General features: G+C 38.2%; 1 protein-coding gene across 1 annotated transcript in view; it reads left to right on the top strand.

Annotated features, from left to right (window-relative positions):
- LRP1B (LDL receptor related protein 1B) overlaps window positions 1-27,251 on the top strand; it is a 470,895-nt gene that overhangs the window by 239,614 nt on the left and 204,030 nt on the right. The window contains exons 7-15 of the mRNA XM_042779456.1: window positions 1,686-1,908; window positions 4,707-4,878; window positions 7,242-7,385; window positions 8,842-9,078; window positions 12,579-12,759; window positions 15,629-15,848; window positions 17,499-17,688; window positions 24,211-24,333; window positions 25,862-26,002. Of these exons, the coding sequence (XP_042635390.1) occupies window positions 1,686-1,908; window positions 4,707-4,878; window positions 7,242-7,385; window positions 8,842-9,078; window positions 12,579-12,759; window positions 15,629-15,848; window positions 17,499-17,688; window positions 24,211-24,333; window positions 25,862-26,002 (1,631 nt within the window). The remainder of the gene's footprint in view (window positions 1-1,685; window positions 1,909-4,706; window positions 4,879-7,241; window positions 7,386-8,841; window positions 9,079-12,578; window positions 12,760-15,628; window positions 15,849-17,498; window positions 17,689-24,210; window positions 24,334-25,861; window positions 26,003-27,251) is intronic.

Genomic DNA, 27,251 nt, shown 5'->3' with positions numbered 1-27,251 from the left:
TATTGAATCTTGAGGAAAAAAGTTCCATTAAATAACATAAATCAAATCCCCAGAAGTACAGATTGTAGTCTGGAATACATGTAACATTTTAACAACTTATTTTAAATATATATAGGTGTTGGCCTTGTTATTTCTGATTATATGAATACATACATAAATGTCTATACTGCTATATACAAACCTTTCTTTTTTCTTTTTTTTTTCTTTCTTTTTTTTTTTCTTTCTGTTTTTGTTCTAAATTACTTTTGCATTTCAGGCATGACTTTTACTTTGCAAATATTCTGTGCTATGGACATTTTGATTTATATAGACCTGAATGTTAAGTGTGTGGTTTTAAATATATTCTTAGAGTACAGCTGGGATAAAGAATGACAATGAAGGACAGGACAGGAATTCAGAATTGTTTTGATAAATAGAAATCCCTGTCAGGAATGGATTTATCCCTCAGGAATGTTATAGGTAAAGTTTATTCTGCCTTATGGCCTGGTGATGGACTACATGACCTTTCAAATTCTCCTCCAGCCCTATTTTATGATTCTGAGATCAATTCATCTTGGCATTTGACGGATTCTGCATATAGACTATAGATGGTTCTAATGCTTTTACTTTTAAAAAGTTGTGGTTTTATTTTTTTTTTAATTTTCTTTTTTTGCACTTGAAACACTCTTGCTACCTCTGAAATGTATTATTATTATTTGAAGACCAAAACAAAGGATATGGGTTTCATTCTGCTGTTCAGCAAATAGCCTAAAACTGTATTTTATGAGAGGTTACAAGACTATAAATTACTGCTCTGTCACATAAAGATATCTGAAGTTTTATATGCTGTTGATCCAAAGTTATTCCCATTAGTGGTAATAACTAGGAGATAATTCACTTCATTTGGATAATGAAATCCTGGTTCTCAAAGCAGTTTTTGGAACATTCAGCCAGGAATCAGATTATTCTTTACAGCCTGTTAAAGTCATGGCAAGGTGGTCTTCAGCTTGCAAGTGCAATTTGTTCTCACAAATAGGTAATCCTGTTAAAATATTGTCAGGTTAATCAAAATTGATTTGTGTGTGCTAAACCCAGTGAATGCTAATCAAGTATCGGGTTAGGGAGCTTTAGCAGCAGTTTTAAGTCTTTGATACTTTCCCATTACTCCTGGATGGAATGACTCGCTGGATTTTTGGGAGCATTTTGATGCCTGAACACCTTTCCAAGGCTGGAGACAAATGTACTTACAGACTAAAGCATCTCCTTCAGAAAGAGATGTTAAAACACCTGACAGTGGGGATCCCTGTTTGTTACAGCTTATGTGCAATAACTGTTCTCCAGACAACCTGAGTGCTTTGTGCTTTTGGCACTGTTATCTGTAACTGTCCTACCATTTTTTACAAACAATGGTTAAAAGAGACTTTAAGATTGCAATTTTAGAGTATAAGTGGTGTATCTGTTTTGGTTTTTTTTAAGAAAATGCATTTAGAACTTCTTTACTTTACATTTGAAACATATTTCTGTGTATTTTTTAATTTGCTAGAAGCTATAGTGATTTTTTAAAAATAAGTATGTGCTTATCAATATGGGGTCTATAGGAAATTAAAACGACAAAGAACAAAAACTTCCTTTTCCCAAAGCCAGCAGGAGCTTTGCACTCTGCTCACACCCTTAAAAACTTACAACATCTTATTTTCTTTCAACAGAAAGCTTTTCTTTACAGACTATGGGAATGCTGCCAAGGTGGAGAGATGTGACATGGATGGAATGAACAGGACGTGGATAGTAGACTCGAAAATTGAACAGCCAACTGCTCTGGCACTAGACCTCATCAATAAATATGTGTACTGGCTTGACATATATCTGGAGAGTGTGGAAGTTGTTGACTATCAGGGGAGAAGGAGGCAAACAATAACTAAAGGCAGACAAGTAGGTATTTATTTGCAAATCACTAAAAACTAATTATATCAATAAAAGAATGCACAAATTGCTAGCAGCTACGGGGATTTCATATTTTTTTTAAACATTTTAGTTCAGATGTGTTAGAATTTAAAATATTTAACATGCTTTGGTTTATCTGTAATTTAGCAATTTTACATCCTATGAATCTTTCCATCAGTGTCTCATTAACAATGCACCCTGTAAGTCACCATTGTTAAAGACTTCAGGAGGGAAAATCAGGGGTGGAAAGGTGCAGGGAGATAAATCATTAATGACAAGATGTCCTTACCCACTCAGGAAGGAGAGACTAACAGGAACAATAATGTGAAATAGTACAGCAAAAGCTGTTCATCCATTCAGACTAAGCTGGATGCCTTTAAATCTTATTTTTGTTGATGGCAATGATGCTTTTCACAGCTGATGTTGATGCTCAGAGGCATAAATACAAACTCTGAGACTGTGAGTCTTTGAGGAGACTGGAGAGTGGAAGAGTTCTCTGGCTGTTGTCATTCTTATGTGCACCCAGGGAAAATCAGCAAAGACCAAACTGCTCTGGTCACTGCTTGGACTGCCAGGGCTGGAGTGGACAGCAAGTTTGCATCTATTTCTGCCTGAGTTTAAACAAGGACATGTAAAAATAAAGGACATTTTACCTGTTCTTCTGTGATTCATTGCTTCCAAATAATCAGTGTTTATGAAGATGCAACTGGTTGGACTGTGAACTCAAAGCAGTCTAAGTGGTGGTTTGGCAAACACCTTCCTATTTTTGCCAATCTATCCCCAGTCTTTAACCAGTTCTGGAACAAGAGGTCTTGCAAACTTTCTTTTGTTTTTTTGTTTGATTGATTGTTTGTTTATTTGTTTGTTTGTTTTGTTTCATTTTGTTTTCAACTAATATTTTGGAATAGATACTTAAAAAGCTAAAATGATTCTCAGAATCCATTAACAAATACTATTACAGGCTTTTAACTCAGCTATATTTGTGTCATAGGAGAGATGCTTGTTCTTCTTCTTGCTGAAATTTAGATGCAAAAGAGAATACTTTATCAAATTCAGAGGGATTCTTCTCAAAACCAGCTAAAAAATTAGATTTCTCTATTTATATGGGTGAAGGGTATTGAAAAGTCTGGCGTCTCACTGGTGTCACAAACAGTAACAATTGTCTTTCCTCTCAAATGAAGATTTGGTAATTTCAGTGTGTTTTGTGCTGCATATGCCATGATCTAGAATGACTGTTTCTCCAAATTACTCCTCATTAGTACAAGGAAAAAGCAGATCACAAAACTGTTCCCAAGAATTTTTAGGGACTAAAGTTTATTATGTAAGTACAAACATGTCAAAGATGTGCTTTCCAAACAAAACTGGATTCTGTGATTGACAGCCTGTGTGGTTTCAGAGGATAAACCAGTAATGTTTTAATTCATGCACAGGATTGCCAGAAAGCTTCTTGACATGTAAAAACCCAACAAATTAGAAAATAAATACAAATAATTAGATCATTATAAAATGCATTGCTAAAAGAGCCACATAGCTTTAATAGTTCCAATAAAGAAAACCTCTCATGGGAGTTAAATCATAAAGATTTAAACTGACTTCAAATGGAAATAAGGAAGAAAGGTTTGTAACTCAGGGGAGAATTCCACAGTTTGGTACAGATGTGTCTTTATTTTAAAGGCTGTTTTCTTTTCCATCTTACTACAATTGCACTGAATTTCTATTGGGTCTTCTCAAACACTTACAATGATGTCAATTATATTCCTTTTTCTGGGTGAAGACAGAATACAATGGCAAGATTTGGCCAACTGGTATAATTTCCAGAATGACTGAAATACTCAAAGCACAACAGGAGTTTTTGGTTGGGTTGGTTTTTGGTGATGTATGTCTGAATTTGTGAGTGTATGAGATATGTCAATACTTTGTGGTGAGCAACTGAATGATTAAAGTAATAAGACATTCAGCCCATGGATATCTGAACATCTGCCAAAAATTCTCTTTAATTTTTTTTAATTTTCAGAATTGCCAGTGAGATATTTTACATTTTCTAAATCCATAAATCAAACCTCTAAATTATTGAACACTTTGGTTTGAGCTGTGACTGTCTAACTACCAGCTATTAGGTAATTTTTATTCAATGTGCCCAGACACATCAGAGATTTTCACAATTTTAGAATTCACTTTTTGATAAACAAGCACTACCAAGTGACCACCATCATATTCAAAGACACCAACACAAATGGAGCACAGAAGAGCTGATTATTTTTTTTTATTTTTTATGTACTCAAGAAAATATTCAGCAGGTATATCTTGCACCACTTGCCCTGCTTTGCTAATAAAATAATTTTTAAAAGTGGATCAATTACATACATGAACTGTGTTTTGAATTTCTAAGTTTGCTATATTTATTAGTTTATAATTGTTAATTTATTTTAGTTACTATTAGTTAATGATCATTAGCTAATATTAATGTAGGTGTTACACTTAAATAATGTAGATTTTAATTTTAATTTACAAACAGAGAAACTGGGGAATTTGTAGAGTAAATTAATTTAGATTGCTAAATAATTTGAATTTTCTACCTTTCTTGTACAAAGATTTTCTGGTTATAAATTTCAGACTACAGGAATGTGAACTATACTTTTTATGTAATTTGTATTTATTATCTACAAATATTGAGAAAACCTTTTGTACAGTTTGAATACTTTTCACAGTAGTGTTTGATGTTTACAACTCATAGATATACCTAAAATATTGAGCTAAAATAATGATACCATTTGTTTCTTTTCCAGATTAGGCATCTCTGTGGTTTGGCAGTATTCGAAAACTATCTATATACATTTAATTCAGATAACCTCAGCATTTTACGAATAAACAGGTACAATGGCACTGATGTTCAGGCTCTTGCTAGGCTGGACAATGCTAAAGAGATCCGTGTGTACCAGAAAAGACCTCAAGCAGCAGGTAAGATCAAATTTCCTCTCTCTAGAAAACACAAAACCAGACAGTAAGTGCTTGTGCAGTTAAAACAGTCCTACCAGAAAAAAGTATCTGAGGGTGGAATGAAAATTTGTCCTTGTGGACTTTCTGTTCCTTGAGCTGCCCAGTTTCCTGTGTGGTTGTTCCACTTTTCATGTGCCTCTAAGCTCCAGTCTTACCTTAGAATTCAGTTTGGAGAATTGCTCTGTCCTCTGAGAATTTAACACCATCAGAATTGTTGGATGTCCGGTGTTGTCCACATGCTTTGGGTCTCCAGACCTCAGAGATTCCTGGTGTCTCTGGACTTGCTTTCAGACCCCACACCTCAGGTGAGCTCCTGCCTTTGGGGCTGCCAAAAAGTCACAGAGGTGTGGGCAGCCAACAGACCTGGAGCGAGAAAAATGCCGACAGGGTTTCCTTGCTTTGTGTGAATGTCAGCTTTGAAATCTTTATTTTCATCTAGAAAGAAAAAATTCTTCTTTTTATCTCAGAATTTTTTGGTAGAACAACAATTTCTAAGGTCTGTAGTCCTGTATGACTGTAATCTCTTCACATCCTTTCTGTATGCAGAACATCAGTGGGAGTTCTGGGAACTTTGTGCAAAGATAGCAAGATCCAAAATGTTTACCATGACGCTTTATGAGAATTTTTTTGGCATGACTGATGACAATAAATCGTTGCCATGACTGCTTAGACAGAAAAGCCAACACATCAATTCTCAATGTCGATGTTTCTAAACAGAATGGCTGCTTCTGAAGAAGTTTCTGAAGTGGTAACAAACTCTAAATTGATGTAGAGTGGGTGAACTAATTTTCACCCTGGAGCTGAGGGCATTGATTTGCAGATGTCAATGTCTGAAGGAGGCTGCAAAGACTCTTTCTTTGCTATTATCATCCCTCTTGTACTCCTGAGGGAGTCAGAGAGGTTGAGTAGAGGAGAGACATGAGCACAGTGTAATCTTTTATTACATCCTGTGATTACTCCACTACTTCTTTTGTTTTGAATGGACATGTTTGTTGCTTGTCAAATTTCTCTGTAAAAGCTGTCTCAGCTTGGTGGAGTTTCTGTACTACCTTTAACCTTATCGACCCTAAACCACTTGATTGCTTTCTTTTAAAAAAAAAAAAAAAGAAAACCTGAAAAGCTTGAGGTAAAGTAGGAAGAACAGAACATTTTTTTAGTTAGAATTCTCTTTTCTGTTTTAAGCCAGTTTAGTAAATGTAAGATAGCCTGGTAGATTTTGTTTTCTCAGCATATTGTCTTAAACAGTTTTTTAAAAAAATAATTAGGCTCCTAATATAGAACCATGCACTTGGAAATATGGAATCAAGAGAAATGAATTCTTTGGCTTCTTCAGCTGGATTTATATCCCATCTATACAAATCTGCACCCCATCCTTGGAAGTGTTCAGGGCCGTGTTGGATGAGGTTTGGAACATCCTGGTCTAGTGGAAGGTGTCCCTGCCAATGGCAGGGGTTTGGAATAAGATGGACTTTAAGGTCCCTTCCAATCCAAACCATTCTGTGATTCCATTAATATGGAAATATTCTGCATGGCTTGTTCTGTTCTTCAATTTCAGCACATGTACCTGCCCAGAAAGGTGTTGTCTAATGGAGTTGAAGGAATATCAGACTGTGTGGGCAGAGTACAACCTGACACCCCGTCAGGCAGGGTGTTGGTAGCAGTCCCATTCCATGGTGGCTGCATCCTCCTGCAGTGACAGATGTGGTTCTGTTGGAGCAGTGCTCCTTCCCTCCGAAGGTCCACTGATGATGTGGAAAGGTGCAGTTTTTCTCTGGGATCCAGTGGAAAAAGCCTACCTTGGTGTTTAAATCTCAGATTTTTATCTAGGTAGGAAATGTTTGGCTCCTCACCCTGGCTGGAACATCTCCCAATGGGATGCAGTAATTTTATCAGTCATGCACTGGGACTCAGTGACCCACTAACAGAAAATATCTCCTGGAGGAAGGATGGGTTGTGAAAAAGATAAAGATAAAGATAAAGATAAAGATAAAGATAAAGATAAAGATAAAGATAAAGATAAAGATAGATAAAGATAAAGATAAAGAACACTGCCACCTGGTTTTGACAGATGCCCCATCAGCAGAAGATATCTCCCACAGAGATCACTGCCCCGCCTGGTTTCAGCAGAAGCGATAGAATACAAACTTTTGGTCACATCCTGTATTGCAATCTAAGACACTTAGCAGTTATTTTCTATGGAAAAGTTTATTGTGACACAAATCCCCTTTTATTTATATTTTTTCTGTGTCTAACCTTGCTCCATGCTGAAGCATGTCGTTGTCTCTGTTTCACTGGCTCTGAGCCGTGTTTTCCCCTCGCCATAGCCAGAAGCCACGCGTGTGAAGCGGATCCACACGGGATGCCCGGGGGATGCTCCCACATCTGCCTGCTCAGCAGCAGCTACAAAGCACGGACCTGTCGCTGCAGGACTGGCTTCATCCTGGGGAGTGATGGCAGGTCATGCAAAAGTATGTTATTGGAATCAGAGAGTCTGACAGGAGTAATCCAGGGGATGGTTCTGGGTGTTCTCTAGCAAATCACACGGGCTGCTTTGGGGGAAAGTTTGTTTGTAGCATGTACCTGATGCTTTGTTCAAATGCTCCTTCCATTCCCCTAAAATTATTTTACTTGGCTTAGTTCACAGGACTAACAATTTAAACCTGGGATGCTCAAAAATACTGAAAATTATCACAAGTTTTACATTAATCAGTAATGTAAAGTTGAGTAAAATGAGTAAAATGAATAAAATGAGTAAAATGTAAAATGAGTACCAACCTCACTCTTTATTTATATGCCATGAATTTTCACAGCACACAGGTACTGGAATGCTGCTTAATAGTTTGTCACATCCAATTTCCACCCATACAATCAACTTAGAGCACGAAAGCAGAAGATTCATGTGAACAAGGTTTTTCTCAGAATACTTAGTGAAAGCAAATGTGGTTTGTGCAGCTGTGGTTAACCTAACACTACAGGTACACAATCTGTTGGTCACCTACAGCCAAGAGGAGTTTTGGGGAATGCCAGAATTTTGCCTGTTTCTTCAGTCAAACAGTGTTGATTTAGTTCAGATTAAAGACATCCAGTTAGATACTCTGATGAATGCTGGTAGATGGATTTATTTGACCTCAGTCAAACCTGATGCAGTTTTCACTGACAATTCTATCAAAAAACCCTGAGAGGCAGCAGGAGAAGTATATAGAGAATCTTAAGAGGTATATTGATAGTATTAAGCCTCTAAGGATAGCTATAAGTATCTTTAAGGAAAGAAAATCACTTTGCTAAGCTTCAATTATTTGTAATCAACTTACTTATTTAAATTGAAAAAGTCTTAGAAATATAAACTATTGATATCCATGTTTTCTACTTCAGTTGGAAAGAACAGAGTATGTTGATTTGTTGTATTCCTTTCAACCTGAAAGAAATTTATTTTTTTTAATCTTTTGATGCTGAGAAACTTAAGATAGGAAAAAAATTGTTTTGTATAGGCTGGGGTTCATGGTATTTTTAGATTTTAAGATTACTTCAGTCATGATCTATATTCCCTTGATAGATCCCAATGAATTGTAAAATTAAATGTCTACAGAGCTATATATGTCCACTTCACAGCAGATGTAAAGTTATTGTGTGATTTACAACTGCTTTTTCAGTGTAAGCTTTTACACTGAAAAAATAATTAGATGTAAGCAGCTCACTGAAATAACTTGTATTTTGTTGTATTTTGAATAAGGTAGTGTAATTGGCTAGATTTTTTTTTTTTTTTTAAATCTAGATACCTTCAGAATATATGAAAGTTTAATTTTTGGTATTGAATAAGGCTCCTGCTCCCCACTAATTATGCCAGTTAATTAAACAGAAACATTATGCATTGTGAAGAAGATTAGGCTGCATCAGTTGTTTATGTTTGTAATCTTTCCTTTGCAGGACCAAAGAATGAATTGTTTCTTTTTTATGGGAAGGGACGGCCAGGAATAATCCGGGGAATGGACCTGAATACCAAAATATCTGATGAGTACATGATCCCCATAGAGAACCTGGTCAATCCTCGTGCTCTGGACTTCCATGCTGAAACCAATTACATTTATTTTGCTGATACCACCAGTTTCCTAATTGGACGACAGAAAATTGATGGCACAGAGCGAGAAACAATCCTCAAAGACGGTAGGTGACGCTCAGTGATGGTGACATTCAGGGATGCTCACTACCGAGAAGTTAAACTGACATTTGCAGAAAATTTAAAGAGTTTTTTTGGATCCACTGTGGAAAACAGACACAAATCTGACCTTGGATCGATTTGGAGATACTTTTTACAGCTTCCTGTTTGGTTGCCTTTTTTTTTTTTCCTGACGGCAGAAATGTAAAGTTTGGTTAAGTCACTCTGTTATGAATTCTTACTTTCTCCATTTAAGCTTATATCCACTGATGAGTAATTCCTACGTCTCCACTGTGTCCTTCTAGCACCTGGGTATTTGTTGAGCCATCCCAAATCCTTGCAGACTTTATAAGACTTCTTCACTTCAGCCTGCTTCACACTGTGGATTCTGGAGCTTGTTCAAGTAGTTTGGCAGAATGAGACTGTCTGTAGTGCTTGAAAACTCATTAGGAAAAAGGCATTGTCTTTGCTGGTGCATTTTCCATTGTGCATGTGGAAGCAACAGTTAGACCTAAACATTTATTAGAACCTTAATTAAGATGCTTGTAACATTTATTATAGCAATGAGAGAAAATGCCAGCAAGTCTTTAGTTTCCACATTTCCCACTACACTGAATCTCCCTGGTCTAGAATCATATCTCATCATACCAAATGTTGTTGGAGTGAAAAAAGCTCCCAGTTTGTCATTTGGTATTTTGTTTTCCTTCTCTGAAATACTGCTTCAGCAGGAGGTAGCAACTGCCTCAGCTGAAATTCATTCTACAGTAATTATTTTCTGGTCCTCAATCTAAGAAGAAGCATAAATATTCATCTTATCCTTCAGAGAGCTTAATATCTTTACTTGTGAATGGAAGCTCAGGACAGTGAAAGTAACTCAAATACCATTGTTTTAGCAGGGGGATGTTCATTCCCTGTCATTCATAATGCATGTTTTAATCCACATTCTGAAGAGCCATCTCCTCTGTGCAGTGATATGATGCTCTTTTAGTGTAAGGTCTCTCCTCAGAGTCTGCATAAAGATCCCTTCAGCAGCAGTTGCAAGGAATAGTGACAGGCTCTTTACCCTGCTCTGGTGAATGGTTAATAAAGGGCATTTGTCTCAGAAAATAATAAATGCTCAGCTGTCAGTCTGGTAATTCTTCATTTCACTGCCAGTATGGGAATGGATAATGTACATCTCACATCTTCCATTGCTGACTTTCCTTTGCTAACTGTGCATTTAATTTAACAATGAAGTCATTCAGATTTGGAGTAGAGAAATATGTAAATTAAAACATTATAAAGGAGCAGCAAGGAGCTGAAAGGTGTCAAACAGGTCAGGGGCAGACACGTTGGGATTGGTCTACTCAAGCATAAATAAACTTTGTATTACAAACCAGAAAATTGGTGATATTGCTGTAAATAATGTTCAAGTGCAGTGTCTACTCTTTATAAGTACAACATAGCAAAAATATTAATGCAATACCAAAAGAGCTGTGGATTGCCTGATGATTTATTATTGGTGATGCTACTATTTGCAAAGACCAAAACTATGTCACTGTCATTCTCCCTTTCCTTTTTTTCCCCAGGAGCTTACATTGTTAGTTCTAACTTGATGTAGTTTCATAACTTTAAAGTATATTTAAAGAACATTTGTTAATGTATTTTTCATGATATAAAAAATTAATATGGCCTCCAGCCATAACACCTCAGCTTTTATTCTTGTCAACTCTCACAAACTCAGCAGGGACAGATTAAATCGTTCCTTGGTGGAAAGCTACTCCAGAAAATCAGGTGTGTCAGGAGGTGGTTTGATATTTGCTCTGAACAGTGTGCTGCTAAGGGCTTCTAGCTGTGGTAGGTGCCACTTCTCAGATTAGAAGTTGCCTTTTTTTGGTGACTATCATTTTTTTTTTTGCGAATGTATAGGCTTGTTCAGACAGCATTGCAACTCGGATAATTACAGTTTGCCTACATGAGAGCCTGATCCTCCAGCTGGTGGCTGGGAATTGAGATCACTGAGCACCTCACTCTGCTGGAGTTTGATTTCCCAGATAGTTTCAGCTGTGATTTTTGTTTCTTCACTTTGGGCAGCGAACTGCTGGGTAGTGTTGATAACAATTTGACAGCCCCCAGCACAGCCCAGCTTAGAGCTGGTGGCACAGCTGCAGTGGTACTGTACTTCCACCAGCAACAAAAATTACAATTAACCTTTCAAGCTTGCATGTAAAATCAGTCTTTTACATTAAAAATTGGGAAAAAAACCCAGACATTTTAAAATTGATCTAAATACTGTTCAGTCAATGTAACATGAACACAAGCTCAGTGCTTTTACTTATCTTTGTACCCCTAATATTTTTTTTTTGGAGGGGTTGTTGTGGGTCTAAAAGTCTTACAATATTTACTTGTAAATTTTAGTCAAGATGTTCAATCTGTTACTTAAACAAGGGCAAAGTCTGTAAAGCTCTTTGGAAACTGTTTACATGGTTGATATGTACAAGAATTCTTTTCCCACCTGGTTTTGTGTTAATCTAGCATTTTAGGCACTAGTTATTACACATGATATTGATGAGCTTGGCCATTCTGTACCAATTTACATGTTGTGCCTGTTATCTGTTCCACACTGAAAACCAGTGTGGCAAACTGCTGCCTCTAGAACTGTTTTTAAAAAACTCACCGCTACGTTCAATGTGTCTGGAGCTCTCGTATAAGTGTTGGTAATAAAATTCTGGTGGAAATTCCAGAATTACAAATGTTAACTTTTCAATTAGCAAGTGAAGAATGATCACAAGGGTATTTTTTTTGCCTCATCCCTTTTATACTGAAAGGGCTTTACTGCAGAAAGACTGAGTTACTGTAGTCAAAATGAGACAACAATGGCAGAATTTTTTGACCATTGTTTTCTTCCTGTGAAAACTTGATGTGAAACCCATTTGCAAAGTAATTAATGTATTTAAAGCCTTTAGATAGTGAAATGAAAGTGAATTTGCAATTAGAACTCCACAAAAACAATGAAAAATATCTCTGTAGATATATATTCATGCTGAGGAATTCTCCTCTAAAAACAAACAAAACAAAATGAACCTTTCTGATGTATTTAGTGTCTAGTTACTGTGAGGGTTTTTTGGCTTAGATTGTATTTAGTTTAGAATCACATTTGCCCTAAAATTCCTGCAGAAGGCAAGGTAGCTCAGAGACAGCATTGTGTGAAGCAGAATAGACGTGGAGTTAAACTCTTGTAAATTTTAGGAGGTATCCAACATTCAAATCTAACAGTTTTGCTGCTGATACCAATACAGCCCACATTTGGACTCATTTGACTCCCAAAGAAGCAAAAAATCAGCAAAATATTTTCCTTAAAAAAATGAACTTATTATTATAAAAATATGTTCTTATCTTCAGTAGATAAGGGAAAAAAAGCAATTGAAAAAATATGACATGGATATCATATATAATAAATAGTGAACATGAGTAAATCTAGAAGATAAATAATATTAATCTCTTACTACTGTTCTCTCTGTCTCAACAGATCTTGATAATGTGGAAGGCATAGCAGTGGACTGGATTGGAAATAATCTGTACTGGACCAATGATGGCCACAGGAAAACAATTGCTGTTGCCAGACTGGAAAAAGCTGCTCAGAGCAGGAAAACTCTGTTGGAGGGGGACATGTCCCACCCTAGAGGAATTGTTGTGGATCCTGTCAATGGGTATGAAGCAAACTGATTTTTCTTTAATGATTGTAACATAAATATGGGACTGAATTTGTTCAGGATGAGGTTTGTAGAGTCATGAAGCAGTCTGTGATCCTTCAGGAGTCAGTGATATCTGTAATTCCTGCACAGCCTTCAGATGAATTGGTATGCCTGTCACTGTTGAGTGTCTGTCCTGCTAATCTGAATGTGACTCACCTTTTTCTCAAACAAATTGAGGGTATAAGTCCTATATTAATTTTTAATATCAAGCAAATTTTAAGATTCTCTCCTGTTTTCTCTCTCTGTATTCTCAATTTCTGGACCATATCATTGTGCACATTGGTTTACAAAACTGAGACAGGTTACTTTTCATACTTATTAGCTTAAACTAATTTTTCTAGGCTGCATAATAAAAAACCCCCCAAAACCCCCAACACATTATATTACCAAGGTATAATGGTGGCTTACTTAAAAAAAAATCACTGTTAGGTTTGTTCAGGGAATTGCCACTGGAGAATAATGTAGCTAGGTAGTTTCAGTGTGGCTGGATTGATTGCTATTTTCCTATAATAGAAAATATTTACACTCTCAAGTTTCCCCTTTTGAGGCTGTCCTTTGAGGAGTGGAAGTGGCTGTGGAAAGTCTGCAATTCATTAAGGTCAGATAGTGAGGATATAAAATCAGACCACGAACCATAACCACACCTGCAATTACTTTGTTAAATTTTCCAGCTCAGTAAATGCATGGCACAGGAAACAGTGTATGAAGATGTATTGCCTGAAAAGGGCCATTATATGAAACACTTCTCTAATAAAATAGCGTGTCCTTCATGATTATACTTCTCATGGAAGCTCTTCCTGAGGGATAGCATTTATTATGGCTTTTTAATTGTGTTTCCAAAATTTGAGTCTTGATTTAACTGGTGTTGGAGCATTAACTGCATTTTGAGATACAATTAAAGCACTGACACAAGCGCCTGTCACTGTGAGTAGGTTTTAGCTTATGGCAGGATAACTGGAAAAAGGACAGACAAAAAGTTAATGGGGAAAAGCTCAGTAATTGCTGTTGAGAAGTCATGTAAATATGTGTAAAACATATTTTGTTTCCCAATAAAATAAGTGCCATGTTGACCTGTGTCTGCCTGAGCCTCAGGGCATGTGCAAGGTTTATAATTCTGTGATTAAACCAAGTGCTCTTGGAGTCAAACATGCAATGGAGTGTGTAAGGCTTGGGGATCAAAAATGGATTGATGTTCTTTGCACAAACATTACAAAAACATTACAAGAACACAAAGCAACCTTCAGTGGGCAATTTTAAAGAAATGAAAAATAAACAAAAAAGCTGCATTTGCATATCTGCAAATGTGCAATGCAATTTTTTTCTTTTTTTTTCAGTTTCTCATAAATATGAAATTATGCTTATACATAAAATTGCATTTGAATAAATATTTTTGACCAGTAGATTTGACATAATTTACACAGGTGTGATAATAAAATAAGTTTTTACTTCAGTGTATCATTCCTTTATAAATTCAGTACTTAAATTCCAGGACTTTATTCTTCAAAGTACAGACCAATTAAATGGTTAATGGATTAGGATCACAGAAGTTATTTCAGAAACTTAAATCTGGTGAAAAAAAAAAAGTGAGGTACATCAATAGCAATTAAATTGTGATAACTTTAATAGGATTTAAGATTGACATGATGGTTTTGTTCTCTTTAATGTTTATTAATTGAAGTAGTAGGTTTGACTAAAAGTTAACATCTGCTGTCTGGCAAATGTTTTCATTTATGAAATGATCTGACTGTATGTGATACAATCTGAGATGATTCATAGAGTGCTTACAGGTTTCTGAGTATTTCTTCCCATTAACTGATTTTTCTTAGGGAAAAAACAGGTTAAAAAATAATAAGAAAAGTGGTGTTTCTTAGCATATTTGCTGCCCACTGCTTTTGTACAAGTTCAAGTTGCATGTTTTAGATGGTTGAAATCACAGTTTTCAAGGGAAAATTCTGAAATAGAATATGATATTCAGAATAATTCAATAAGGAAAGGTTTATTCTGTAGTGTCCAGTAGAGAATGGCTCATAGAATTCCTCTGAACCAGTACTTTTAGAGGACTTAGTAGATTTTTTTTTCAACTTTTACAAAGTAATACTGGTGTCTTTCAGACTTTGTGGGTTTGTTTGGTTTAGTTTCTTTGTTTTTGTTGGTTTTTTTACCCTAAATATATACTTCTGCACTATAAGCCATAAAACTATGCTAAAATTGCCTACTGTTTTTTTTTCAACTGATTTTCACAGTAACTGTTTCTAAACATTTTTGTGACAGACAAAGTACTCCTAACAATTTTCTGAGTGATTTAGCTGCTTTCATGTAGGACCTGAAGTTCACAGTAAGTCAAGGTTACCCTTCAGCTCTGAAACCAGAGTGCAAATAATTATTGTGCTGCAACTTCTTTGATAGAATTAGCTATAATAAAAAGATTTACATCATAAAGGTAAATTAGACCTGGACAGAATCAACTCACTTTAAATATATGAAGTTTGTGACAAAGTAAGCACAAGTGATGGTCTAAAAAAGAAACAACAAAGAAACCTCATAATTCTGGTGGGAATAAATTAGATCCTAATTCTTCCACTTTTCTTGCCTATTGGTTCTCTGATATTCATGTAATTTATCACAATATGTGCAAAACAGCATAAGTGTCACTTCAGCAGCATCCAGTGGTCAGGGACAGTAAATAGAGCTGCAGAAACAGCAATGGAGACAAACATGCAAAAGTCAAAATTGCCCAGGTTTGGACGAGCTGCCACTAAAAGCCTTCAGTACAATTCCCCTGATTAAAATGGGATCTGAATGCTCATTTCTGTTAATTCCCTAGATGGATGTATTGGACAGACTGGGAGGAAGATGAAATAGATGCCAGCGTGGGGAGGATTGAGAAGGCCTGGATGGACGGCTACAGCCGGCAGGTTTTTGTCACATCAAAGATGCTCTGGCCAAACGGTTTAACTCTGGACTACCGTGCCAATGTGCTCTACTGGTGTGATGCCTATTATGATCACATTGAAAGGATCTATTTGAATGGGACTGACAGAAAGGTAAAAGAGAAATGCTGCTGCTTTGCCACAGGCATGTTCTGTCTCTGGATTTTACTGTGTTATGTTAAAAATGCTTCCCGAGGTTTTTAAGGTCTACAGGATCCTGTGGTGTGTCTGGTGTCGCCTCTGCTGGAGCGATGGTGGCAGTCTTGAGGGAGAGACTGAAACACACCTTAGGGTGGTCCTCTGTCCTAAGAGAAACCAAACCTGATTCTTATTTTATTTTTTTTAATGTATTTTTTTCATGTGGCAATGGGTTATATTTTGATTGAGCCATGAGGTTGCAAAGAGCTTTTTGGTAGAGAAATCCATTTGTTTTGGCTTTGCCAGAGAGCAAAGCCTTTTCCTTCAACTTTCCTTGAACTTTTCTGGCTGAGCTGGTTTTTATAAATCACTGGGTCTCTTTTGAGCATTTATGGTAATATTAAGGACAGCACTCAAAAGATGCTTTCAAAGACGGAGAGAGATTGCTTTAGGTGTTACTAATGCCTGTACTAGCTGGATACAGATCTGTCCAGACATTCTGTGGAGGTTTGTAGAAGCAACAACCACAGAATAAGACACTTTGAAAATGGTTAAAGCTGAGACTGAAGTCTGATAATTTGGGCAAGTTTTACCATCTGCATCATATAATTAGTGAATGGTGAATAATAAGAAGCACATGTCTTTGTAGGTTTTATTTTGAAGTGTGTCACAGAATGGCTTTTTTTTTTCTTTTTTTTTTTTTTTTCTATAATCCTGAGATATAACAAAAAATGCATAATTACTTGAATTCATGTAGCTGAAAATAACTATAAGATACTTGCTTTTGATCCATAATAATTTGGATTTAACTACAGGATATTTTGGTCAAAATTTAACTGGATCAGTCACACCTATAAATCTTTAATACAGTAAAGATTTTGGGGCATAGGGAGGTCCTTAATTCCACCAATAGCTGTCAGATTGAGTGATTGATGAACTTCAATCAAAAGCAGTTCAGAGATGAGGAGCTTTGACTGTGAGAATTCCAATTCCAAGGAGAAAATTTGAAGGGCAAAGGGAGATGATGTTTGTCAACCACCTCAAAGGATTGTAGTTATCTTTATCTCTGTGTTCTCTTGGGTTTGTGTCTAGAAACAAACAAGGAAGGGCATGTGAGGAGCTGCTTCCTTCTCCATAGGGGCAAGGTAGAAAAAAAATTCTTGGTTCGAGCAAGGATCCCAACCAGGGGAAGGAAACCAATGACTCCAAACTGAATCTGCTGGGATAGAATCACAGGATGATATAATTGCTTATGCTGAGAGAGCCCTTAAGATCTTAAAGTCCAGCCTTTAACCCAGCACTGCTGAGTTCAGCACTAACCATGACCCTAAACCCCACTTCTTTGTCTTTCAAATCCTCCCAGGGTTAGAGTCTGCAGTGCTTCCCTGGGCACTCTGTGTGCTCTCTGATGGAGGCCACTTAAAGTGAATTTATGTTAAGGTTTTTCTTAAGTTTGATATTGGTTCTGCTGCACAGAAGGGCTTTGCACTCTTTATTTAATTTTATTGCAATAGGTTGTTATGTTTGGAACAGTATCTCAGTTGTCCTATTTCCTGTTTTACCTTCTCTGAAAAACTAAAGATCCTTTTACCTTGCTGATGCTCACCTACCACTAATTAATTGCAGGTAGTCTATAATGGAAAAGATTTGAATCATCCTTTTGGACTGTCACATCATGGAAATTACATCTACTGGACAGATTACATGAATGGGTCAATTTTCCAGTTGGATCTGGTAACAAGGAATGTGACACTGCTGAGAAGTGAGAGGCCACCTTTATTTGGGCTCCAGATTTATGACCCACGCAAACAGCAAGGTACTTACACATTTTCTCCAGAGGTCTGTTACAAAAGGACATTCTCCCTTAGAGCCTCCAAGTATTTTGAGGTGACTGGATGAACAAACATAGAAAAACAAATATGTGTTATGGCATAAGAGAGTTACTCTCCAGAGTAGAAATTGATTCTCTCATAAATTCTGAAATGTGAATCACAGCATTATTCCTGTCTGAATTCCTTCTATACATTCACACTGCCTTTATTGCCCTTTTTCCTTGTGTGACCCAGAGATGCTGTGCAAGTATCAATTACAGAGGGTAACATATCTTCATTGGCTCAGAGGTAGAAAATATATGATTACATTTACCTTCTCTTAAATGAGATCATAGATCCTGCCTGTGGTTTTTTTTTTTATTTGCTGCCCCTTCTTGGTCTACAGTCAACACTGTATGCTGCACAGAATAAAAGTAGTTCTTTGAGAGTAGAGGAAAAATCCATAGTTGTTGCTACTTGTATCAGTAGAGAAATGAGATAAAACCCATAGGTTTGCATGGATGGGATTTAGAAAATGCAATTGCTACTCTATAGGTAAAGTTAAAAATGTGTTTTACTGAAGGAAACTTTGCATTCTATTTACTGCATGCAGTGTGCCTATGAGTTGTTGAGTATTTGCTCACTTTTTTTAACATACAGTAAATTCACGAATACAAGCCGCACTGACTATAAGCCGCATCTCTGGGTGTTGGCAAATATTTTGGTTTTTGTCCATAGATAAGCCGCACACGAATATAAGCCGCTCTGTCATTCGCAGCGAGGACCCGCGTGCAATTATTAACAGAACCGCGGGAGGGCGGGGTTTAGTGGCTGAGCTAAGGCTGTGCAGGCTCGGCCCGCTAGGGGCCGCTGACGGGGCCAGGTGGTCCAGCACGGTGCTGCAGCTCGGGGCCGGCCGCCGCTGCCTCTGGGCTCGGTCACCCCGGGTCGGCGCTGCCCTGCGGTGGCAGGCAGGGACGGAGCTTCCCCTGCTCCTACGGCAGCGGCGGCGGGCGGGGACGGACCTTTCCCGCGCCCGTGGCGCCGGCGGCGGGCAGGGACGGAGTTTCCCCGCTCCTGCCGCGGCGGCGGCGGGCGGGGACAAAGCACCCCGTCGGCTCCCCGAGCCGCGGCAATGGCGGCGCGCGCTTCCCCCCCGCATCCTCCCTGGGCCGCAGCAATGGCGGCGCCGGCTTCCCCCCCCCTCCCCGGGCCGCAGCAATGGCGGCGCCGGCTTCCCCCCCCCCCTCCCCGGGCCGCAGCAATGGCGGCGCCGGCTTCCCCCCCCTCCCCGGGCCGCGGTAGGGGCGGCCCGGGTCGGCCCGGGTCCCCCCTCTCCTCTCCGGGCCGCGGTAGGGGCGGCCCGGGTCCCCCCTCTCCTCCCCGGGCCGCGGTAGGGGCGGCCCGGGTCCCCCCTCTCCTCCCCGGGCCGCGGTAGGGGCGGCCCGGGTCCCCCCTCTCCTCCCCGGGCCGCGGTAGGGGCGGCCCGGGTCCCCCCTCTCCTCCCCGAGCTGCAGCAATGGCGGCGCCGGGCCCCCCCCCCGTCTCTCCCCTGGGCTGTGGCAGAGGAGGAAAGAGAGCTCTCCCGCCTCTCTCCCCGCCCCCCGTTCTGCCTACACGGAGCCAGGCTCCACCCGCAGTGCAACAAAGTAGCGATTTGTAACAATCGCAAAATGCCGACTTTGCAGCTGCTCGGCTCAGCACTCTGGCAGGCACTTCTGAGGTTGTATTAGCCGCTCCTGATTATTAGCCGCATTTCCGGTTTAGGAGCAAAATCTTAGTCAAATTGGTGCGGCTTGTATTCGTGAAATTACTGTACTTCTAATTACCAGAATGTTTGTTTGGTCTGCCACCAAACATAAAAATGAGCATCTGGAATTAGTATAGATAAAACACTGTTCAAAAGATGATTGTTTTTTACTGTTTAAATTTTCTCTTTTCTGATATGGTAAGCATCTGATTTTCCTTTACCTAATCTGGTCTGTGTAGCACTGTGCTAATTCAGGGTTGCTGCAACAGTGTTCTTACCACAACTGCTTTTCAGGGGCTCTCTCTGACATTCAAAGACATGTAAAAGTATAGTTTGTTTGGGTTTTTTTCTTGGATTCAGTGTGGGTTTTGTTGGTTGGTGTTTTTAAGGCAAATCTGGGCCCAAATCTACCCTCAAGGTGGCCAAATTTCAGAACGCAGTGTCTGCTAATAGAAGATGCAGTGTTTGCTTTCAATACTACTGCTGCTTTATCTGCTACTTAGAAAATTCCTTTATTTTTCAGAAAAAAGGGACATTTAATGCAGTTACTGTTAGTTTCTAAATAAGCTGACATCAGAGAGAGAAAATATTGCCTCTTAGACAGTTTTGCTGAATGAGCTAAAGTCTTAAGGGAGGGAATTCGGCTCGTTAATATATTCTTTGTTTGAAATTGTAATTGGAATTTTGTAAGCTAACTGCAGCCTTTAGGAACTTCCCTTTTTGTCATGCTCAGTGAGGTTGATCTTGCCATTGTTCCCAAAGGAGTATAAAAATTTCTTTTAAAGAAACTATTTGTGTGTGTGTGCATGTTTTCCTTGTAAAAGAGCAGGCTCAAGGCTGAATTGTTGTACAGAGAAAACCACAGGAAACCACTTTATGGACAAGCTGTATATTAAAGATTACGTGCACATATCCCAGAAACTTTTGGCTGCGATATTTTGAGGTGGCGGCTTTGATGCTGCTGGTCTTGTCACTGTCTCCACAAGCAAAAACCAGTAATTTCCTGGTTATAAGCTGCACCATTTTGACTAAAATTTTGGTCCGAACCCCAAGTGCGGCTTATAATCAGGTGCAGCTTATATATGGACAAAGAACAAAAAAGTTGCTGTTTTAGTTTGGAGGACAGGTGTCTGCTGAGAAAGGCAGGAGCTTCTCTTTGAAATGGAGAATGTAAACCCCCTCCCTCCAAATTATTGCAATTTTTTAATCAAGGGGCTTTCAGGCAAAGATATGGGAATTAGGAATAACAGTTCTTTTCTAGGGAAATTAAAATAGAAATACAGTACTGCAAAGAAACAAACTCCAAACCCTGACACAGTCAGAGTACAACCTGACACCCCGTCAGGCAGGGTGTTGGCAGCAGTCCCGTTCCATGGTGGCTGCATCCTCCTGCAGTGACAGATGTGGCTCAGTTGGAGCAGTGCTCCTGTACAAGGTGCAGTTTCCCTCCGGAGCTCCAGTGGTGATGTGGAGAAATCCGGTTTTCCTCTGGAGTCCAGTGGAGAAAGGGGCTCCCTTAGTGTCCCAAAACCTCTGTTTTTATCTTGGTAAGAAATGTTGGGCTCTTCCCCCTGGCTGGAGCAACTTCCAAAGGGATGCAGTAATTTTATCAGTCCCACAGTGGAACTCAATGGCCATGAGCAGAAAATGACTGGCTGGAGGAAGGATGGGTTGTGAAAAGATAAAGAACAATGCCCTGCCTGGTTTCAATGGGTGCCCATTAGCAGAATATCTCCCACGGAGATAAGGATCACTGCCCCCACCCTCAACAGATGGTGATAGAACAGATACCTTTTATCACACTCTGGATTGTAATGTGTGTCTTATAATCAGGTGCGGCTTATGCATGACAAAGAATGAAATGTTGCTGGCACCCGGAAGTGCAGCTTATACTCAGTGCGGCTTATAATCGTGAAATTATTGTAATTCTTGTGCAAGTGCATTTGCAGCAATTAAAGTAGCCTCTTTTGAAGTCAGCTAATGTTTTAGCTCCTCAGATTGCAAAGAAGAGCTTGAGCACCAGGCTACTTCTCCTCATGTGTGGAGGATGATTCTTAGAGTGGCCTTACTCAATTTAACAGTACTTGAGGTTAGGTTCATAAGAATGTACAAATGCAATATAAATTTCATTGTATCTCTTAAATGAGAAGATTAAACAAATGTGCATGGTTTCCATTTTTTTTTTTTTTTTTCTGACAACGATGACTGAAGTGCAATTATATTGTTGGTTTAGCTCTGGACTAATTTTTTAGCTAATTAAAATGGAATTGGCCTTATTTATTCACACACAATCAATAGGGCAACAACTGTTTTAAAAGTGCTCAAGATATGAAAAATATACTAGCTTTGGAAGTATTTTAAGATTTTGGGACTATTTTAAGAGCAACCATATAAAATAGCTGTTAGGAGCTGTATTTGAGGAAATTTAATTTCCCAAATACTTGATAGCTTTACAGGTTCTACAGCTTGTTCAATAAAGAGGCTTAACCTATTTGAACTGTGTTTTGGGAGACATTTCAGCCTTGGAGTCTCTTCAGCAAGACTAATGGGACTGAAGGTCTCATTGCACCTTCAGGTTGAAGACTGTACTTTATAAACCTTTTTATCTTGGATCTTTTTGCTTTAACTCTTGGTACTTCTATTTTCCTTGTCATCATCCCCTCTTTTATCACTTTACCTAGCACATAACCCACTGTGCAGGAGTTTGTCATCCCAATTATGAGGTTCAGTAGGAACTTTTCATCTCCAAGATGGACCATTTGACTTTGATCTAGTGATTTAATTGTTGATGTTATTTATTTTCAGCTTTTGTTGGGCTTCAGAATCATCATGTGTCTTCTGTATTTGGCTGAAATAGTCCTTTTTTTCTGTAGGCTTATCTTTTAGTGACCTGACAAACTCATGTACATTCTTTAATTAAATCACTGCAAATGTTTTGACTTGTGCTTCGTTATTTTGGAATCACTTTTGAAGATTATATTTTGTTTATTTCTGCAGCTTCTGAGAACTTTTTAAACCTTTGTGTTCTGACATCCTTTGATTTGTACAGTGATGGCCCTGTAAAGATGGAGACACTTTCAAGACTACTTTTTCTGAAGCTTTGTTTTACATGAGGTTTTACAAAATTTAGACTCAAATGTATTTCTTACAATTTGGATGTTTTGTTCTTAATATTTTGGTTTTGGTGAGCGTAGATGTAACAGTTGATTTTTTTAGTGGTTTAGGTCATAGACTCAAAGTCAGGATCTAATAATGTGTATTAAGTGTATTAATGTGTATTAAGTGTCCAATCTAAGCTCTTTCTGAAATTGTGATCAAGCCCTCAGACTTCTCAGAGAATTCCCATTTTCCCTGGTTATGCAGCTGTGTTCTTGTCAGTTCACTCACACCCCATCCAGCTGAAGTACAAGTACCACAATGGCCTTTCACATCATTCTCTATTAATCATTTTGCACAAATATATTTGAAAGTTCAGTGGGGTTTTAATGGACTGTTGGCACATTTTCTTCGAAGAAATGTTGTGTATGGTGGATCAGGAGAAGTATAGAAAAAGGTTATTAAGCACTGCTTAGTATTGTAAGACATATTTAGGTACATCTTAAGATCAGAAGTTTTCAAAATCTTAAATTATTTGCAGAACTGACTCTGATGGGAAAGTTTAATATCCTTCATAGCTCCATGAGAACTTAATATTATATTTTCTGTGAAAAGTGAATTGAGGAGCTTTGAGGAGTGGGAATTATGTGGAGTCTATTTTAGTCCAGGAAGCTGATGAATGTTCTCTACACCTTTAAAAGGAGGAGCTGGTTTTTTACTATGACGTGAAGATTAAAAAAAAATAAATGTAATTTTAATTTAAAAGTTCAGCAAATATATGAAGTTTTTTATCTGGCTTGATCATAATCACTTCTCACCAACACCTGAAATCAGCAGAGCTTTGCTCATGAGAAGCAATTAGGCTGTGACCAAAGTGACACAGCAGAAATTGTGATGTGGGTTCCAGTGAATTTAAGTCTGGTTGTCTCAGGAATGAGGTGGTAGGGATGCAGCAGCCCTGGGTGGATGCCTAAACCACCTGACAGCTGTCAGTGTCTTCATGGGAACAGCTTTGGGGAAGGAGCAGTAACACAGGAAAACAAAGCAGAGCAGAGGCAGATGTGTTCAGAAAAGAGTAGTGGGATATTTGCCTGTATTCTATCTACCATAAATCTCTTTATAATTTTGTTTTCTCTTTCTTTTTTTCCTAATCCGCTTATGTAGCTATATTGTTTTAACATATACAGATGTCAATTAACTTCAGAAAATTTCTTTATCTGCTGTTTGATTCCTTTATGCCACTGTGTGTGTGTAGCTGTGCCAAATATTTTACAATATTTGTTCCCTTCATAAAGCAGGCAGATAAAATGCTGTGAGCTGATGTGGATTTTTTTGGGGGTTGTTATTATTATTGTTATTATTATTACTATGTATTGCAACGTGTAACTAATGATATTTAAATACTATAACCCACCAAACTATGAGAAAAATGTTCTCCTAACATTAGAGGAAACTAATTGTAAAAATTCTTCATCTGTTTATATTCATATAGGAAAAAGAAGAAAAGGGGAAAAAAAACCAAAACAACCAACCAACAAAAAAAAAACCAAACAAAACCAAACCAAACAAAACAAAAAATGTTAAAAAAAAACCCCACCAGAAACCAAAGCAACTAAAACCCCCATTGTTTAGTCCTACCATGGCTGTTAGTTTTAAATTTGCTTGTTATTTCTTTTCCCAGGTGATAATGCCTGTCGTGTTAATAATGGAGGCTGCAGCACTCTTTGTTTGGCCATTCCTGGAGGCAGAGTTTGTGCCTGTGCTGATAATCAGCTTTTGGAGGAAAACAGTACAACCTGCATGAGTAAGATTCTTACAGAATATCTGAGTTGATGCTGCTGTTAAGGGATCAAATCAGAACTGCAAATAAAACCAGAAAGTGTGGCCTCCTAGAGGGTGTATAAGATAGAGAAATATTGCTTGAATAAATATTCTAGTTTGCAGAACACAAAAGATTTTTTCAAAGAAAACAGAATATTAAGTGCACTATTTAAGGGTAAAATGCATTGGAAAATATTTCAGCATATCTGATGTGATAAAGCATTTAAAAAGTTCACTGAAATATTTTTAAAATATCAGAAGTGGATCCATATAATTATTAAATTAAATTTATATTAACAGTTTTCTGATTATTCTACCAAGTATCTTAAATGGAAATCTGACATTGAAATATTAATGATGAGATTGTTCATAAAACACATTATGCAGATGTATTTATGTATAATAGGTTCTGACACAGACTGCAAATATTGCTGTCTTTCATCTTTTCTTTATATATCTTCATAGAAACAATGGTAAAAGTTGTTCTGATAAAAGCTGGGATTTTCAATTAAAGTAATAACATTCCATGTACTAAAGGTATTTTTTATTAATGTTTAGACCTGGGGTTTTTTTCTAACTTTGTAAAAGTTTTCTGTGTTTTCTCTAAGTCTCATGGATGTATTTCTTGAAGTGAATTGTAACATTTTATGTAAGTCTCCAGCAATAAGCTTAGTAGGGAGAACTAAAGTATAAGGATTATTCCATGACATGATGGAGCCTGCAATGACCAGGCAGAACCATCACTTTTATTAAAAAATAAACTATTTTTCTTGTTAGCAGAAATAACTGGACTCCCCACTGGTAAGATGGAATGTAGGCATTAGGAAGGGAGGTTAGAGACTTTGAGATTGGAATGGGGCAGGTTTCCTGCTTTTTCCCCAGCACATTTCACTGCCTGGCTCTCTCAAAGCACTCTGGTATTCCTCAGAGGGTCCTGGACTGATGTGTGGCATTTACACATGAAGCATTCTGAACCTGATGTTGAGAAATACATCTGCCTGGATTTATCAATAGGCTTGTAGCTTGCTACTTAACTATACCCCAGCAGAATTTTTATCCTTTCTTCTCTGCAGAGTCTGTACCAGTGCATAATGCAGGTGTTTGAGTTGTTGCTTGGATACAAGAATCAGCTTTTTAGTAATCATTTCCTATCTCAAAATGTGCACCAGAATTTGGCCAATGTCTGTCAGAATATTTCCTGTTTGCTTTTGATGGGGTATTGCAATATTTCAAACTGATATTTTTCACTGTGATCAAAACAACTTAAAAACCAGTTTGAGTGCCATCTGTTCAGAGTTTTTCCATTTATTAAGAGTTCATTCTGTCAACCATGCAGTTGGATATGTGTGCCACTACAGGCTTCAGGTGGAATTACCTCAGCTGTGCCGAGTTTACATAAAAATGTCCTGACGAGCGAGAACAAGAATTAATATGCATTTATGCAGCGGCAGTATCTCATTCTGGGTGTATCAAGCAGATAAAGAGATGTGTTTGTTGGATGTTTTCCCCAGTTAAAGAGGGAGAGGAGCTGCCCCAGCTGTGCAAGGCAGAGCAGTTCCAGTGCAGCAACAAGCGCTGCATCCAGGAGCGCTGGCGCTGCGACGGGGACGACGACTGCCTGGACGGCAGCGACGAGCACTCAGAGATCTGCTGTACGTATGCACTTCCCTTCCAGCCCTCAATCCATGCTTGCCTTCAAGGATTGCAAACCAAGCAGTGCCAGCCAAACAAAAGCAATCACCCTTAAGCCCTTCATGTAAATCTTTTGTTCCTTATTTCCCTGCGTGCAGTAAGGATGGTCCTTTCAAATCTCACTGGTGTACTCGTTGCATAGCACAGGGCCAGAGCAGTCATCCTTTGGAGGTGCCATAGTCATTCCTGATTCTTTAAATGTTGGTGGTTTTTGGTAGTCATCCTTTGGAGGTGCCATAGTCATTCCTGATTCTTTAAATGTTGGTGGTTTTTGTTTTGTTTTTCACTATTTCTTGCACGGGTCACAGTATAACACCCAACGGGAGGGAATGAGAAAAGGGAGCCAGGCTCTCCTTCACGGTGTCACTAGCAGGACAAGAGGGCACAAGCTGAAAAGCATTAATTTTATCTGAACATCTGAAAAATAATGCTTTTTATTACTGTTAGACACTGGAATAGATTGCCCAAACTGATTGTGGAGTTTCTGTCTCTGGAGATCCTTGAAACTTCTATGGACATGGTCCCTAGAAACCTGCTCTGTCTGGTCTTGCTCAAGTAGGAAACTACACCAGGGGATTTTAGCAGGTCCCTTCCAACCATGAACATTTCTGAAACTGTATAATGCATTTCTTAAAAAAAAAAAAACTCAAAAAAAATTTCTCAAAAAAACCAAACCAAAACAAAACAAAATCAAACCCACAAGTAATCAAACCAACAAAGTAAACAAACCACCTCCCTCCCAAAACCCCCCAAGAAAACCAAACCAGCAAGAAAACCAAAACGCAAATCCTTGCACCACTTGCAGTATTAAATTTATGTACATTTCTTTTAAAGTTGCAGTTTTATAAGAGATGTATTCTTTAGCTGTAGAGAAGTTCCACGCTTGAAATAAAAAATAATAGAAAACATGCCAGTTATGTCCCTGTCATTGTTGGAAAGAATTTAATCTCCTTTAAAATTAGTGTTGCAGCACTGAGAATTCTCTTCCTTACTCTGTTTGTCGTAATGCTTTCTAATTCTGTCCTTAGATCATTTCTCTAAACCAAATCTCCTTTTCTGAAAGTGCAATATTTCTCCCAATCAGTTGTAGACATGAACACTCTTCAGCTCTGCAGTATTGTTCTATGTGTCTGAAAACTCTTATCATGGTCTCTCTTTCTTATCTCTTTGAGGCCAAACAACTCTATACTGTTCTGGGCTTCTGTTAGT

The sequence above is a fragment of the Catharus ustulatus genome, chromosome 7 (assembly GCF_009819885.2).
Source record: "Catharus ustulatus isolate bCatUst1 chromosome 7, bCatUst1.pri.v2, whole genome shotgun sequence".
NCBI lineage: Eukaryota > Metazoa > Chordata > Aves > Passeriformes > Turdidae > Catharus > Catharus ustulatus.
The sequence above is the reverse complement of the archived record's forward strand: the minus strand, read 5'-3'. Positions and strand labels throughout refer to the sequence as shown.